Below are 17,234 nucleotides of genomic sequence, written 5' to 3' on the forward strand. Positions count from 1 at the left end.
GGGTCCTAGCGCCCGACGGAGCTCCGAGAGGGGGAATAAATTGGGGAAATATGGGGAAAAATCGGGAAAAAAAGGGAAAAAATCGGGAAAAATTGGGGAAAAGTAGGGAAAAAATATCGGGGAAAAATCGGGGGAAATCGGGGGAAAATCGGGGAAAAATCGGGGAAAATAGGGAAAAAATATCAGGGAAAAATCAGGAAAAATAGGGAAAAAATAGGGAAAAATATCGGGGAAAATCGGGGAAAAATCAGGAAAAATAGGGAAAAATATCAGGGAAAAATCGGGGAAAAATATCGGGGAAAAATCGGGGGAAAATTGGGAAAAATCGGGGAAAAATCGGGGAAAAAAGGGGAAAAATAGAAAAAAATCGGGGAAAAAAGCGGGAAAAATCGGGGGGAAATCAGGAAAAAATAGGAAAAAATATCAGGGAAAAATCGGGGAAAAATTGAGGAAAAATTGGGAAAAAAGCGGGGGAAATCGGGAAAAAATCGGGAAAAAATGGGGAAAAAATTGGGGAAAAAATCTGAAAAAAATCGGGAAAAACCAGGAAAAAATTGGGAAAAATCGGGGAAAAGTTGGAAAAAAATGGGGAAAACTCTGGAACTCTTTATTCTGGGATTTTGTACTAAATCTCATCGGTCAGTGAATGTAAACAGCAATTTTGGGTGGATCCATTGAAGGAATTTCAGTGAATTTAGTGAATTTCAGTGAATTTAAACACCAATTTATTCTGAATTAATTTAGTGAATTTCAGTGAATTTAAACACCAATTTATTCTGAATTAATTTAGTGAGTTTCGGTGAATTTCAGTGAATTTAAACACCAATTTCTTATAAATTAATTGCAGGGAATTCAATGAATTCCATGTATTTCAATGAATTTAAACACCAATTTTTTATGGATGAATTTCAATGAATTAAATGAATTTCAGTGAATTTCAGTGGATTTCAATGAATTTTATTCAATTAATTTCAGTGAATTTTAATGAATTTTATTCAATTAATTTCAGTGAATTTTAATGAATTTTATTCAATGAATTTCAAGGAATTTAAAGGAATTTAATGAATTTCAATGAATTTTAATGAATTTTATTCAGTGAATTTCAGTGAATTTAATGAATTTCAATGAATTTAAACACCAATTTTTTATGAATTAATTTCAGTGAATTTCAATGAATTTAAACACCAATTTTTTATGGATGAATTTCAGTGAATTTCAAGGAATTTTAATGAATTCAATGAATTTCAGTGAATTTCAATGAATTTTATTCAATTAATTTCAGTGAAGTTTAATGAATTTTATTCAATGAATTCAATGAATTTCAAGGAATTTAATTTAATGAATTTCAAGGAATTTTAATGAATTTTATTCAGTGAATTTCAGTGAATTTAATGAATTTCAATGACTTTAAACACCAATTTTTTATGAATTAATTTCAGTGAATTTCAGTGAATTTAAACACCAATTTTTTATGGATGAATTTCAGTGAATTTCATGGAATTTTAATGAATTCAATGAATTTCAGTGAATTTCAATGAATTTTATTCAATTAATTTCAGTGAATTTTAATGAATTTTATTCAATAAATTCAATGAATTTCAAGGAATTTAAAGGAATTTAATGAATTTCAATGAATTTTAATGAATTTTATTCAGTGAATTTCAGTGAATTTAAACACCAATTTTTTATGGATGAATTTCAGTGAATTTCATGGAATTTTAATGAATTCAATGAATTTCAGTGGATTTCAATGAATTTTATTCCATTAATTTCAGTGAAGTTTAATGAATTTTATTCAATGAATTCAATGAATTTCAAGGAATTTAAAGGGATTTAATGAATTTCAATGAATTACAATGAATTTCAATGAATTTTATTCAATGAATTTCAGTGAATTTCAATGAATTTTATTCAATGAATTTCAGTGAATTTCAATGAATTTTATTCAATGAATTTCAGTGAACTTAATGAATTTCAATGAATTTAAACACCAATTTCTTATGAATTAATTTAATGAATTTCAGTGAATTTTATTCAATGAATATCAATGATTTTATTCAATTAATTCAGTGAATTTCATTGAATTTCAATGAATTTCAATGAATTTTATTTAATGAATTTTAATGAATTTTATTCAATGAATTTCAATGAATTTAAACACCAATTTCTTATGAATTAATTTAATGAATTTCAGCGAATTTCATGAATTTCAGTGAATTTCAGTGAATTTCAGTGAATTTCAATGAATTTAAACACCAATTTCATATGAATTAATTTAATGAATTTCAGTGAATTTCAATGAATTTCAATGAATTTTATTCAATGAATTTCAATGCATTTTATTCAATCAATTCAATGAATATCAGTGAATTTTAATGAATTTTCTTCCATGAATCCCAATGAATTTCAGTGAATTTGAATGAATTTCAATGAATTTTATTCCATGAATTTCAGTCAATTTTAATGAATTTTATTCCATGAATTTCAGTGAATTTCAATGAATTTTATTCCATGAATTTCAATGAATTCCATGAATTTCAGTGTATTTTAATGAATTTTATTCCATGAATCTCAATGAATTTCAGTGAATTTCAGTGAATTTAATGAATTTCAATGAATTTAAACACCAATTTCTTATGAATTAATTTAATGAATTTCAGTGAATTTCAATGAATTTTATTCAATGAATTCAATGAATTTCAGTGAATTTCAATGAATTTTATTCCATGAATCTCAATGAATTTCAGTGAATTTTAATGAATTTGAATGAATTTTATTCCATGAATTTCAATGAGTTCAATGAAATTAAGTGAATTTGAATGAATTTTATTCAATGAATTTCAGTGAATTTCAGTCAATTTTAATGAATTTTATTCCATGAATTTCAATGAATTCAATGAATTTCAGTGAATTTCAATGAACTTTATTCCATGAATTTCAGTGAATTTTAATGAATTTTATTCCATGAATTTCAGTGAATTTTAATGAACTTTATTCCATGTATTTCAGTGAATTTCAATGAATTTAATTCCATGAATTTCAGTGAATTTCAATGAATTTTATTCCATGAATTTCAGTGAATTTTAATGAATTTTATTCCATGAATTTCAGTGAATTTCAGTCAATTACAGTGAATTTCAATGAATTTTATTCCATGAATTTCAGCGAATTCCAGTGAATTTCAATGAATTTCAATGAACTTTATTCCATGAATTTCAGCGAATTTCAGTCCATTTCAATGAATTTCAATGAATTTCATTCCATGAATTTCAGTCAATTACAGTGAATTTCAATGAACTTTATTCCATGAATTCCAGTGAATTTCAATGAATTTCAATGAACTTCATTCCATGAATTTCAGTGAATTTCAGTGAATTTCAGTCAATTTTAATGAATTTTATTCCATGTATTTCAGTGAATTTCAGTGAATTCCAGTGAATTTCAATGAATTTCAATGAATTTCATTCCATGAATTCCAGCCCATCCCAGTCCATGCCCCCGTCCGGTTTCGGGGTTTCGGGGTTTCGGGGTTTCGGGGTTTTGGGGTTTCGGGGTTTCGGGGTTTTGGGGTTTCGGGGTGGGATCCCCGGTGCCCGTCCGGGATTAACCCTTTGCTGGCCGGGTCCCTGTGTCCCATTTCCCACGTGCGCAATGATGCAGATGAGAATTCTCCCTCCTCCTTTTCTCTGCTTTTCCTCCTGTCTTCTCCAGCAGATCCTGGCTCAGAGCTCTGTCTGTCTGTCTGTCTGTCTGTCTGTCTGTCTGTGTGTTCAGAGGATCTGCCATTCCCACAGAGTGTGCCAGCTCTGGGTTGCATTTTTGGGAGAATTCCTTCATGGAAAAGCTCCTCCGGCGCAATTCCTCATCCCCGGGGGCATTGAGCAGCCCTGGGCATGTGGCATTTGGGGACATCCCGGGTGGTGGCATTGCCAGGGCTCCACGCTGCCTGAGGAGTTTTCACCTTCGAGCACCCCACGGTTCCATGGGCACTGCTGGGACACCCCAGGGGGGTCACAGTGTCCCCTCCTGCCTGGCTGGCCTCATTCTGGGGGCTGCATGTCCCCAGATGGTTTGGCCAGACCTTGGGGACACGGAGGGACAGGAGCCAGGGCATGGCTTCCCCTGGCCAAGGGGACACCGGGCTGCAGTTCCCAGAGCGCCCCTGGCACTGCCCAGGGCCAGGCTGGAGTCTGGGCCTTGGTGCCACCCGGGACAGGGGCAGGTGGCCCTGCCATGGCAGGGGTGGCACTGGGTGACCTTTGAGGTCCCTCCCACCCCAAACCATTCCATGATTCCTGAGTTCTGGTTTCCCTCCACACAGGGACTTCTGGGGTCCCCTGAGAGTGTTCAGGGCTCGGAGAGGAATGAAAACAATTCTCCAGCTCACTTTGGGTTTATTTTCACTCATGGAAAACCAAATCCCAAATGTTAGTTCAGGATTTCTCTTCTGAAAAAACCCAACCCCAAAATCAGCTCTGGGGAGGAATTTCACCAGGAGATGTGTAAAAAAAATTACATAAAAACCCAAAAAAGGGGGAATTCTGCTGCTGCTGGATAAACAGGGGGAGTCTGTGAAGGTTTTTTACCTCCCTCCTCCTGGGGCTCCCCGGGCTGGGGCTGCCGTGGATCCCAGATCCCAGGAAAGGCTGGATGAGGAGCGGGGAACATTCTGGAATTCTCTGGGCTCATGGGTTCCACACAGGGTCTGGGCACAGGAAATCCCTGGGGACCCTGCAGAGCCACGGGGGGCTCGGGGCAGGATCCATGGCTGGGCACTGCCATGGGTGGCACTGGGAGTCCCTGGGAGTGGCACTGGGAGTCCCTGGGAGTGGCACTGGGAGTCACTGGGAGTGGCACTGGGAATCACTGGGAGTGGCACTGGGAGTGCAGTGGGTGGCACTGGGAATCACTGAGAGTGGCACTGGGAATCACTGGGAGTGCAGTGGGTGGCACTGGGAATCACTGGGAGTGGCACTGGGAGTCACTGGGAGTGCAGTGGGTGGCACTGGGAGTGCAGTGGGTGACACTGGGAGTCCCTGGGAGTGGCACTGGGAGTCCCTGGGAGTGGCACTGGGAGTCACTGGGAGTGCAGTGGGTGGCAATGGGAATCACTGGGAGTGACATGGGTGCCACTGGGAATCCCTGAGTGGCACTGGGAATCCTTGGGAGTGGCACTGGGAGTCACTGGGAGTGGCATGGGTGGCACTGGGAGTGCAGTGGGTGACACTGGGAGTGGCAGGAGTGGCACTGGGAATCTCTGGGAGTGCAGTGGGTGGCACTGGGAATCCCTGAGAATGCCATGGGTGGCACTGGGAGTCCCTGGGAGTGCAGTGGGTGGCACTGGGAATCTCTGGGAGTGACATGGGTGGCACTGAGAGTCCCTGAGAGTGGCAGGAGTGGCACTGAGAGTTCAGTGGGTGGCACTGGGAGTCCCTGGGAGTGCAGTGGGTGGCACTGGGGATGGCAGGAGTGGCACTGGGAATCTCTGGGAGTGGCAGGAGTGGCACTGGGAATCCCTGAGAGTGGCATGGGTGGCACTGGGAGTGCAGTGGGTGGCACTGGGAATGGCATGAGTGGCACTGGGAGTCCCTGGGGGTGGCATGAGTGGCACTGGGAATCCGTGGCAGTGACATGGGTGGCACTGGGGGTGGCAGAGGTGGGGCACTGAGAACCCCTGGGAGTGGCACTGGGGGTCCCTGGGAGTGCCATGGGTGGCACTGGGGGTCCCTGAGAGTGGCAGGAATGGCACTGGCAGTGGCACGGGTGGCACTGGGGGTGCCATGGGTGGCACTGGGGCTCCCTGGGAGTGCCATGGGTGGCACTGGGGGTGCCATGGGTGGCACTGAGGGTCCCTGGGCTCTGTCACCCTTGGTGCTTCCTCCCAGAAGAGCCTGAATGGCCCCAGTCCCAGCCAGGTGTGACCCTGAGGGTGCTGTGGGCCGCTCCCCCAGTGTCCCCCCGTGTCCCCCCGTGTCCCCCAGTGTCCCCCAGTGTCCCCCCGTGTCCCTGAGCAGCGCTGGGAGCCCCTGGTGCCCCTGGTGTCCCTGGTGTCCCTGGTGCCCCTGGTGCCCCTGGTGTCCCTGGTGTCCCTGGTGCCCCTGGTGTCCCTGGTGTCCCTGGTGTCCCTGCCATGGGACCCTTGTCCCTGTGCCAGGCCCGTCCCTGCTCGGAGCAGCAGGAAATGGAAAATTCAGGTTTCCTTTGGGTTTCTCTGGGAATGTGGGAAAGGCTCAGGGAGGTTCATTTATCCTGGGGTTTTTTTTTCATCCTCACATGGCACTGCCTGAGTTTGGGGGGAAATTTGGGATTTTTCCTCTTTGTCCAGAGAACTTTGAGCCCCAAATCCCCAGCTTGTGCCAGGGTGGAGCAGCCAAGCCCTGTTGGAGGTTGGGGTGTTCCTGAGAGCTCGGGATCATCTCCCAGAGCTGTAATGACCAAAATTTCCCATATCCCCTTAATCCCCCCTCCTGTCCCACCTCAGCTTCTCCTTCAAGCTCAGGATCCTTTTGGGTCTTTCCCAGATCAGGATTTCCCAGGTTCTTTTTTTCCCTCAGGGTTTGATTTTCGCCCCAAATCCAGGCAGGAAATAAAGCAGGAGGTGGGGAGTGGTGCCTGGGACTTTGCTCTGTTGAGAAATGGAATGGCTGGGACTCAAAAAGCCTTTGCCAACTTCAAGAATTCCATGATTTTATTCTGGAATTCCATGATTTTCAACACAGGGAAGCCCCTGGATCACTGGAAATATTCCAGCTTGGGTGGGATTTGGAGCAGCCTGGGACAGTGGGAGATGTCCCTGCCCATGGCAGCGGTGGCACTGGGTGGCCTTTGATGTCCCTGCCACCCCAAACCGCCCCGTGATCCTATAAAATGGTATTTGTGTGGGAAAAACCCAATTCCTTGTGCTTTAGTTGAACGTGGAAATCTCCATTTTCTTTTCCAATGAACAGCTGTTCCTGTGCTCCAGCTGGAGCAAACTCTGGGGTTTTCCTGCTTTGGGGTTGTCCTGCAGTGCCCAGAGCCCTGTGGGGACAGCGGTGAGGAATTGCCATGATCTGAGCGGTGGCACTCCGGATTCCTGCTGGAATTCCAGGCTGGAATTTCCTGGTTTTCCTCCACTTAGAGGAAACTTTCTGGGATTTGAGTGTCCTCTTCAAGCTTTCTGGGATTTGAATTCCCTCTTCAAACTTTCTGGGATTTGAATTCCCTCTTCAAGCTTTGTGGAATTTGAATTCCATCTTCAAACTTTCTGGGATTTGAATTCCCTCTTCAAGCTTTGTGGAATTTGAATTCCATCTTCAAACTTTCTGGGATTTGAGTTCCCTCTTCAAACTTTCTGGAATTTGAATTCCCTCTTCAAGCTTTCTGGGATTTGAGTTTCCTCTTCAAGTTTTTTGGAATTTAAGTTTTCTCTTCAAGCTTTCTGGAATTTGAATTTCCTCTTCAATCTTTCTGGAATTTGATTTCCCTCTTCAGTCTTTCTGCAATTTAAATTCCCTCTTCAGTCTTTCTGGAATTTGAATTCCCTCCTCAATTTTTCTGGAATTTGTGTTTCCCTCTTCAAGTTTTCTGGAATTAGACTTTTCTCTTCAAGCTTTCTGGGATTTTTTTCTCTTCAAGCATTTTGGAATTTGAATTTTCTCTTCAAGCTTTCTGAAATGTGAATTCCCTCTTCAAGTTTTCTGGAATGTGAGTTCCCTCTTCAACCTTTCTGAATTTGGGTTTTCTCTTCAAACTTTCTGGGATTTTTTTCTCTTCAATCTTTCTGGAATTTGAGTTTTCAGGCATTTTGGAATTTGAATTTCCTCTTCACGTTTTTTGGAATTTGAGTTTTCAAGCTTTTTGGAATTTGAGTTCCCTCTTCAAGTTTTCTGGGATTTGAATTCCCTCTTCAATCTTTCTGGGATTTGACTTTTCAAGCTTTCTGGAATTTGAATTCCTCTTCCATCTTTCTGGAATGTGAGTTCCTTCTTCAGGCATTTTGGAATTTGAGTTTTCTCTTTAAGCTTTCTGAATTTGAGTTTTCTCTTCAAGTTTTCTGGGATTTTTTTCTCTTCAAGCTTTCTAATTAGAATTTTCTCTTCAAACTTTCTGGAATTTGAGTTCCCTCTTCAAGTTTTTTGGAATTTAAATTCCCTCTTCAATCTTTGTGGAATTTGAGTTCCCTCTTCAATCTTTCTGGGATTTGATTTCCCTCTTCCATCTTTCTGGAATTGGAGTTCCTCTTCAATCTTTGTGGAATTTGGTTTCCCTCTTCAGTCTTTCCAGAATTTGAGTTTTCAATCTTTCCAGAATTTGAGTTTTCAGTCTTTCCGGAATTTGAGTTTTCAATCTTTCCAGAATTTGAGTTTTCAATCTTTCCGGAATTTGAGTTTTCAATCTTTCTGGAATTTGAGTTTTCAATCTTTCCAGAATTTGAGTTTTCAATCTTTCCAGAATTTGAGTTTTCAATCTTTCTGGAATTTGAGTTTTCAATCTTTCCAGAATTTGAGTTTTCAATCTTTCCGGAATTTGAGTTTTCAATCTCTCTGGAATTTGAGTTTTCAATCTTTCTGGAATTTGAGTTCCCTCTTGGCATTCCAGCCTGTCCTTGGAGCCCTTTCCAAGTGTTTGTGTCCGTGGCTCTCGTTCTGCTGCTGCCTCTGGGAGCTGCCAGGATCCCAGAGCAGGATCCTGCAGGGGACAGGAAGAGCAGAAATCCTTTAGAATTTAGGAATTAGGAAGAAATCCTTCCCTGGGAGCTGCTGAGCCCTGCACGAGGGCCCAGAGCAGCTGGGGCCGCCCCTGGATCCCTGCAAGTGTCCAAGGCCAGGGCTGGGAGCAGCCTGGGATGGTGGCAAATGTCCCTGCCATGGCAGGGGATGGAATTATTGGACTGAAGGTCCATGGGTGTGTGAATTGGTGACACAGGTGACATTTGCTCCCAGAGTCTGGCAGGGAAGCAAGGTGAGCTTCCCCCAGAGGAGGTTTCTCCTTCTGTGGATAAAATAACTGAGATTTTCTAAATCTGCTGAACCCGTTTCGATGCTGAGGCTGAGGGCAAGGACCCCAAATCCTGTGGGGTCCCTGATCCTGTGGGGTCCCAAATCCTGTGGGGTTCCAAATCCTGTGGGGTCCCAAATCCTGTGGGGTCCCTGATCCTGTGGGGTCCCAAAGCCTGTGGGGTTTCTGATCCTGTGGGGTCCCAAATCCTGTGGGGTCCCAAATCCTGTGGGGTCCCAAATCCTGTGGGTCCCTTCCAGCTCGGGATATTCTGTGTTTTAGGGGTGCTTCCATGTGCTGGGATGTCGGGCAATGGCCAGTCCTGGTGGCTCCCAAATCCCCTCTTTGCCGTGCCCAGTCCTGGTGGCTCCTAAATCCCCTTGTTAGTGGCCAATCCTGGTGGCTCTTGGCAGTGGCCGCTCCTGGTGGCTCCCAAATCCCCTTGGCCGTGGCCAGTCCTGGTGGCTCCTAAATCCCCTTTGCAGTAGCCAGTCCTGATGGCTCCTAAATCCCCTTGTTAGTGGCCAGTCCTGGTGGCTCCTAAATCCCCTTTGCAGTAGCCAGTCCTGATGGCTCCTAAATCCCCTTGTTAGTGGCCAGTCCTGGTGGCTCCCAAATCCCCTTTGCAGTAGCCAGTCCTGATGGCTCCCAAATCCCCTCGTTAGTGGCCAGTCCTGGTGGCTCCCAAATCCCCTCTTGGCAGTGGCCAGTCCTGGTGGCTCCCAAATCCCCTCGTTAGTGGCCAGTCCTGGTGGCTCCCAAATCCCCTCTTGGCAGCGGCCGCTCCTGGCGGCTCCCAAATCCCCTGGGCAGCCTGACCGGCCCGGCAGCAGTGCCCCGAGGACCTGCGGCGGTGAGTTTGGGCTCTGCCCGCTGAGCCCATGAACAATGCCCGCGCTGTCACCTGTCACAGCCGGCAGCGGGACAATCAGCGCTGTCCCTCATTAACCCTTTGCTCTCCATCCCCCCGCGGCCGCCGCTCCGGCCCATTTGGGACCAACCGCGCTCCTCCAGGCCGTTGTTTTTCCCTCTAAACCCCCCCAAGGAGTGGTGCAAACCCTCGTGGGGGTCCCTGCAGGGTGAATTTGGGCCGGCCCTGCCCGGTGCCGCCGCAGGGCGGGCGGGAGGAGGCCTGGACCGGCGCCGGTGGCTCCTCCTGCGGGGCGCGTTAGGACCCAGCGAGGCTCCGGCGCCGTGACAAGTCTGGAGCGGCACTGGCGCAGAGTGGCTCCATCGGCAGCGCTGGAATTCTCTGTCTCCCTCCCTTTTCGGAGCATCCTCGCCCTCAAAAAGGGATTTTCCCTCCCTCCCTTCCCTGCTCCCTCTCGGAGCCCTGGGGGATGCTCGCATCGCTCGGGACCCCGGGGAAAGGCGCTGGATGCTGCGGGCCGTGAGCTGCGGGAGCTGATCGGGGATCTCCGGAGCGCTCGGCATGGCCCAGGGCAGGCGGCACGCGTCCGCCCGGGTAAGGGCAGGGCTGCCTCATATCGCGACACAGCGCCGCGCTGTCGCGGCGAAAACAGCCGCGTTTCGGAAGGGATTCTCGATTGTGCATCCCTGCAAGGTGGCACAATAATGCCGCCAGGGGAGGGGGATGCTTCGGCTTGCAGCGGGGCCGGGGGTTCTGGCCGGAGTGACCCGCTCGCGTGGGTGATTACCCCAGTTCATTACAGCGATTCATGAATTCTGAATTCCCCTCCGGCTCAGCCTCGCCGCCGGGGCTGCTCAGCACAAAGATCCCGGCGTGTTTTGCTCCCCTCCCTCCCTCCCTCCCTCCCTCCCTCCGGGCCGTGCCGAGCTTCCTTCCGCGGGCCTGGCAAGCGTTTCCAGCTTTTTCCGTATTGCAGCTCCCCCTGGGCTGTGCGGTGCCAGCGGCCCCCCCCGGCCCCGGGCCAGGCCTTTGCCGGGAGTTTCTGTCCCTGTCGCCGTGTCCCCGTGTGGCCGCCACGGTGACATTGTGTCCCAGACCCCACCAGCACCTTTGGGCCTGGCTGTGCCAGCTTGGCAAGGATGGAGCTGGTGAGGGCAGACCCTTCCCAGACCCTCCGTGGGCACCCGGTCCTGCCTGCTCTGGGATCCACCAGGCCTGCAGCTGCTGGGATTTGGGCTGTGGCCGAAGGGATTTGGGCTCTGCCTGAAGGGATTTGGCTGTGCGGGGAAAACTTCCCAGCCTGGAGCCTCTTTTGCCCACCCCAGCAGGATCTCTGTGTCCATATGGGTTTTTAGGGGCTGGAGCCCCACACCTGCCCCACAAACCTCCCTGTTTTCCCTAGGGCAGCAGGAGGGAGGGGTGAAATTCCAACCTGAGTCGTGACAGCTCTGTCACAACAGCCTGGGGGGCCCCAAGGGGTTTGGGGGCTCAGGGAAGGAGCCAAACGCTGGCTCCAAGGGCTGATGGGGGCAGCTGTGGCAGGACTGGGAGTCCTGGGGGTGCCAGGGGTGCTGGGGGTGCCAGGGCAGCCCTGTGAGTAGATGATCCCTGTTTAACTCCCATGGATTTTGAAATGGGCACTGCAGGGACCGTGGCCGTGCCGGCCCTTCCTGGGGCTGGAGCCACTGCTCACCCCGGCCGTGTCCCTTCTGGGGGCTTTGGGGACACTGCTCCCGGTGTCCTGAGACCCCCACACCCTCCCAGCTTGGCAGCCTGGAATCCAGTGCCACCATGACTTCATCCCAGTGCCACATCCTGGTGTCACCCGGGGCAGCAGCGCCAGGGATGGAACCAGGAATTCTTCCCAAGCCTTTCCCTGTTCCAGCTCTGTGGGCAGCACCTGGAATTTGGATCTTGGCAGAGTTGGCTGCTTGGGATTCTCCTGAAACTTTTGATCTGAGCTTTGAGTGGCAGTTTGAGGCTCCAGCAGTGGGGGAGGAGCTCCTGGAGGAGCACTGAGTATTCCTGGCATGGAGCAGAACCCTGGAGCCCTCAGGTGTGGGTGGAGCTCCAAAATTCCCAAACCACTGGGAATTCATCCCGTTTTCAGTGCCTCGGCACCAGGACCTTCACATAGCAGGGCAGACAGTCTGTGAGTGTCTGTCACGCCTCAGAAAGGGGGGAAATGGGAAAATGCTGGATTTTGGAGTGGGCAGTTGTGGGGAGCAGTCTCTGGTGGGGGTGGCAGCACAGCCACGTGCTTGTCCCTCACCTGGTGTCCCTGGAGGCAGCTCTGGGACGTGGCACAGGCTCCTCCTGTGCTGCTGGCTGCTCCAGAGGCTCAGCATTCCTGGGTGTCCCATTCCCAGCACCTGGATCTCCTCAGCTGTCCCCCACTGCCTTCCCTGGGAATCCCTGGATTTCTCATTTGCTGGGATTTAGGAGCTTGTTCCCCTTCCACAATGAGGGTGACAGGGCTGTCACTGTCAGTGGCCTCAGCCCTTGTGGCTTCCCCCAGTTCTGCTCCTCCACCCTCTTCCTTTGGTGTCCCAGGACTGGGGTATCCCAAGTGTGTTCCTCTGGGAACGCTGGTGTGGCACAGGGGATCCACGAGGAGCTGGCCTGGGAAGCTGAGGGAATTCTGGGCTGTGCCATGAATTGATGGCTGTCCCCACGTTTGTCCCTCAGGGATTGTCACCACAGCCACAGGTGTGTCCCATCGTTCGTTCCACTGGGAACGCCCATCCCACCTGCTTCCAACTGGGAGAGTTCTTCCTCTTGTAAATCCTGGATTCATCTGGCTTTGAATCTTCATGGGAATTCCAGGCAGGATTTTATCCATCCAGGTGTCTCACAGACCAATTTCTGATTAATTGGGAACAGAAGAGACCCAGTGCCTGCTCCTGAGGGGGTGGCATGGGGTGGGAGAGATTCACTCCGGGCTCTCCTCCTTTTCTCAAGTGTGAAGGACTCGGGAGGAGTTTCTGTGAAATTGGTGCTGGTTGGCAAATGTCTGTCAGGGACAGGCTGGGAGAGCTGGGAATGTCCAGCCTGGAGAAGAGGAGGCTCCAGGGAGAGCTCAGAGCCCCTGGCAGGGCCTGAAGGGGCTCCAGGAGAGCTGCAGAGGGGCTGGGGACAAGGGATGGAGGGACAAGACACAGGGAATGGCCAGAGGTGCCCCAGGGCTTGGAATGTGTCACATCCAAGGGGCCTTACCTGGCTGCAGGTGCCAAATGGACACCAGGAGGGATAAAATCTCCTCCTCCAAGAACTTTCCCATGTCCTGGGGATTTGGGATTTTCCTCTGGGCTCTGCTCTCATTTTCTGTAACACCTGGGACGCCATTTTCCAGGTGCTCTCAGGATGTTGCTGCCTGAACTTTGGGAGATATTTGGAACATCAATTTTTTCCTTTGAGGTGTTGGATTTCTTTGTTGTTTGATGGATTTTGGGTCTTAATATAAGATGATTTCATGATGTTTGATTTCTACCAGTTGTGTTTGGACAAAACCTGGAATTCGGGCTCCTGGGAACACCCACACCCCTGGTTTTAGTCCCAAGACCCCAAACTGGGGTGGGTTCACTCTGCATTCCAGCCTTGGGATGTGATGTGCAGGGGAAGGGGGTGCTTTGCTTGGATTCCAGGAGCTTCCAAAGTGCCCAGGGTTCTTCCACAGGCTGAGGATTCCCTCAATGTCCCAAACCCCCGTGGCTGGGGTTTGTCTGCAGGGCCTCCCCAGCCCTGCAGGGTGAAAGAGGCTCTGTTTTCCTGGGATAAAGAGCAGATTCTTTGGCTGAAACCAGGCCCAGAGCCACCAAAATTCCACAATTCTGCACAGTGAGCAGAACCAGGGACACGTGGGGTGGGGGAAATGCCAAACTGGTCCCGTTTTGGGGATTGCTGGGAGGTTGGGATGGGTGGGAGGATGGAGCTGAGCAGGGCAGGGAACATCTGAGTCCCCTCTGGGATAGAGGCAGTGGGGTGGAAAGGTTTCAGTCAGGGTTTTGAGGATCTCCAGAAGATCTTGAGAGGGGTTTTGGACACGAGCTCGGAGTGGCAGGATACAGGGAATGGCTTCCCACTGGAAAAGGGGAGATTTGGCTGGGATTTTGGCAAGGAATCCTTCCCTCTGAAGGTGCCCAGAGCAGCTGTGGCTGCCCCTGGATCCCTGGAAGCGTCCAAGGCCGGGTTGGACAGGACTTGGAGCAGCCTGGGACAGTGGAAGCTGTCCCTGCCATGGCAGGGGGTGGAATTATTGGGATTTAAGGTCCCTTCCCACCCAAACCATTCCAGAATTCCATGATTGATCTGTTTTGCTCAGGCAGATTGCAGAGCAGGAGTTGCTGGGGGTGGATCCCAACAAATTTCCCTGGGATTTCAATAATCCTGAGGGTCTCCAGTACCCATGGAGTCCCTCACATCCATCAGCTCATTGCTGCTCCAAGAGCATTGACCACCTGGATAACCCCACCCGAGCCCAGGGGCATCTCAGGATGTCCCCCTTGGAGTGTCCTGGTGCCTGCTGAAATACAAATGTGGATGTAACCTTGATGACTTGGAATCATGGAATTGTTGAGGTTCTAAATCCCTCCAGGGGTGGGGATTCCACCAAGGATTCCAAGGCTTATAAAAATGTGATAAAAGGGGCTAAATCAGCTTGGTGAGCCACTGCTGGTGGCTGTGCCACGGTTTGTGGCTCCTGTTGGGGGGCAGAAGGGATCACCCAAAAGAAAAAGGGCTGGAGGAGGTGAGCAGGGCTGGAGGGGGGTGAACCATCCTGACATGGACCCAGGGGAGCCACCAGATCCCAATGGTGTGAAGGGATGGGACAGTGACCTCTGCCTGCTCCTGGGATGGGACAGTGACCTCTGCCTGCTCCTGGACACAGAATTCCCAGGCTGGAAACCCAAGGGAATGCTGATAAAATGGGAGAAGATGGAGCATGGGCTGGTTAAGGCTGACTGTGCTGCTCTTGTGAGGTTTTTTCCCCCCTAAGGCTCATAAAAGGGGATAAATGAGATTGGTGAGCCATTGCTGGTGGCTGTGCCATGGTTTGTGGCTCCTGTTGAGGAGCAGAAGGAATCACCCCAAATAAAAAGGGCTGGAGGGAGATGAACCATCCCAATATGGACCCAGGGGAGCCACCAGATGGGACAATGACCTCTGTCTGCTCCTGGGCACAGAATTCCCAGGCTGGAAACCCAAGGGAATGCTGATAAAATGGGAGAAGATGGAGCATGGTTAAGGGAGCAGAAGGAATCACCCAAAATAAAAAGACTGGAGGAGGCGAGCGGGGCCGGACGGAGATGGCCCATCCCGACCTCCACTCCTGTGTCCACCCCACCTTTCTGAGGGTCTCTTTTCTCTTTGCCAGGCCTCCAGCACGGCCAGGATGAGCTCTGACGGCAGCAGCAAGCCCCTCAAGGTGGGCTCCCGCGTGGAGGTCATCGGCAAGGGCCACCGGGGCACCGTGGCCTACGTGGGGGCCACCCTGTTCGCCACCGGCAAATGGGTCGGGGTCATCCTGGACGAGGCCAAGGGCAAGAACGACGGCACGGTGCAGGGCAGGAAGTACTTCACCTGCAAGGAGAACCACGGCATCTTCGTCAGGCAGTCCCAGGTGGGTGGCATCCTGGGATTCTGGGGCCCTGGGGCCCTGGGATGGTGGTTAAATACAGGGAATTTGGGGATTTTCCCATCTCTCACAGGGGAGGGAACAGCTCGCTCCAAATCCAGGTGGGATCTCACCCTCTGCACAGATCTTGGGGTTCTGCAATGAAAACTGTGGTGTATTCCCAGTTGTTCCTTTCTGCTGCTCTGTATTTGCCACCTGCAGCAGGTGCAGTTTGGGATCGATCTCAGATGTTTACCTGCAAGCAGATCTGAGGAATTTTCATGAAATTGTGTTTAAAACCAGATGGAATCTCACCCTCTGCATAGATCTTGAGGTCCTGCAGGTGGAATCTCACCCTCTGCACAGGTCCTGCAATGAAAGCAGCGTGGTGAATTCCCAATTATATTCCCCAATGTAATTGTTCCATTCTGCTGCTCTGTATTTAGCACCTGCAGCAGGTGGATCTGCTTCCAGGTAAACATTTTGAGATCGATCCCAAACTCCAAAGAATTTTCATGAAATTGAGTTTAAAACCAGGTGGGATCTCACCCTCTGCACAGATCTTGAGGTCCTCCAATGAAAGCAACATGGTGAATTCCCAATTATATTCCTCAGTATAATTGTTCCATTCTGGTGCCCTGTATTTAGCACCTGCAGCAGGTGGAGTTTGGGATCAATCTCAGATGTTTACCTGCAAGCAGATCTGAGGAATTTTAATTACATTGTGTTTAAAACCAGGTGGAATCTCATCCTCTGCACAGATCTTGAGGTTGTGGAATGAAAACTGTGGTGATTTCCCAGTTGTTCCATTCTGCTGCTCTGTATTTGCCACCTGCAGCAGGTGGAGTTTGGGATCGATCTCAGATGTTACCTGGAAGCAAATCCAAGGAATTTTCATTGAATTGTGTTTAAAACCAGGTGGAATCTCACCCTCTGCACAGATCTTGAGGTCCTCCAATGAAAGCAACGTGGTGTATTCCCAATTATATTCCCCAATGTAATTGTTCCATTTTGCTGTTCTGTATTACCACTTGCAGCAGGTGCAGTTTGGGATCAATCTCAGATGTTTACCTGGAAGCAGATCCAGGAATTTTCATTAAATTGAGTTTAAAACCAGGTGGGATCTCACCCTCTGCACAGATCTTGAGGTTCTGCAGGTGGAATCTCATTCTCTGCACAGATCTTGAGGTTCTGCAATGAAAACTGTGGTGAATTCCCAATTATATTCCCCAATGTAATTGTTCCATTCTGGTGCCCTGTATTTAGCACCCGCAGCAGTTGGAGTTTGGGATCGATCTCAGATGTTTACCTGGAAGCAGATCCAAGGAATTTTCATTGAACTGTGTTTAAAACCAGGTGGAATCTCATCCTCTGCACAGATCTTGAGGTTGTGGAATGAAAGCTGTGGTGATTTCCCAGTTGTTCCATTCTGCTGCTCTGTATTTGCCACCTGCAGCAGGTGGAGTTTGGGATCGATCTCAGATGTTACCTGGAAGCAAATCCAAGGAATTTTCATGAAATTGTGTTTAAAACCAGGTGGAATCTCACCCTCTGCACAGGTCCTGCAATGAAAGCAGCGTGGTGAATTCCCAATTATATTCCCCAATGTAATTGTTCCATTTTGCTGTTCTATATTGCCACCTGCAGCAGGTGGAGTTTGGGATCAATCTCAGATGTTTACCTGCAAACAGATCCAAGGAATTTTCATGAAATTGAGTTTAAAACCAGGTGGTATCTCATTCTCTGCACAGATCTTGGGGTTCTGCAGGT

At 48.8% G+C, this 17,234-nt stretch overlaps 1 protein-coding gene across 6 annotated transcripts in view; it reads left to right on the forward strand.

The window, feature by feature from the left end:
- Positions 1-17,234, forward strand: part of DCTN1 (dynactin subunit 1) — a 69,681-nt gene that overhangs the window by 10,563 nt on the left and 41,884 nt on the right. For 3 of the 6 annotated variants that reach the window (XM_066548822.1, XM_066548824.1, XM_066548826.1), the window contains exons 1-2: positions 10,217-10,444; positions 15,225-15,470. In XM_066548822.1, the coding sequence (XP_066404919.1) occupies positions 10,412-10,444; positions 15,225-15,470 (279 nt within the window). In that variant the 5' untranslated portion in view covers positions 10,217-10,411. Of the gene's footprint in view, positions 1-10,215; positions 10,445-15,224; positions 15,471-17,234 lie in introns of those variants that run through there. The other 3 variants (XM_066548823.1, XM_066548828.1, XM_066548825.1) reach the window with 2 other exon arrangements.

Source organism: Molothrus aeneus, chromosome 4, assembly GCF_037042795.1.
Source record: "Molothrus aeneus isolate 106 chromosome 4, BPBGC_Maene_1.0, whole genome shotgun sequence".
Taxonomy (NCBI): Eukaryota; Metazoa; Chordata; class Aves; order Passeriformes; family Icteridae; genus Molothrus; species Molothrus aeneus.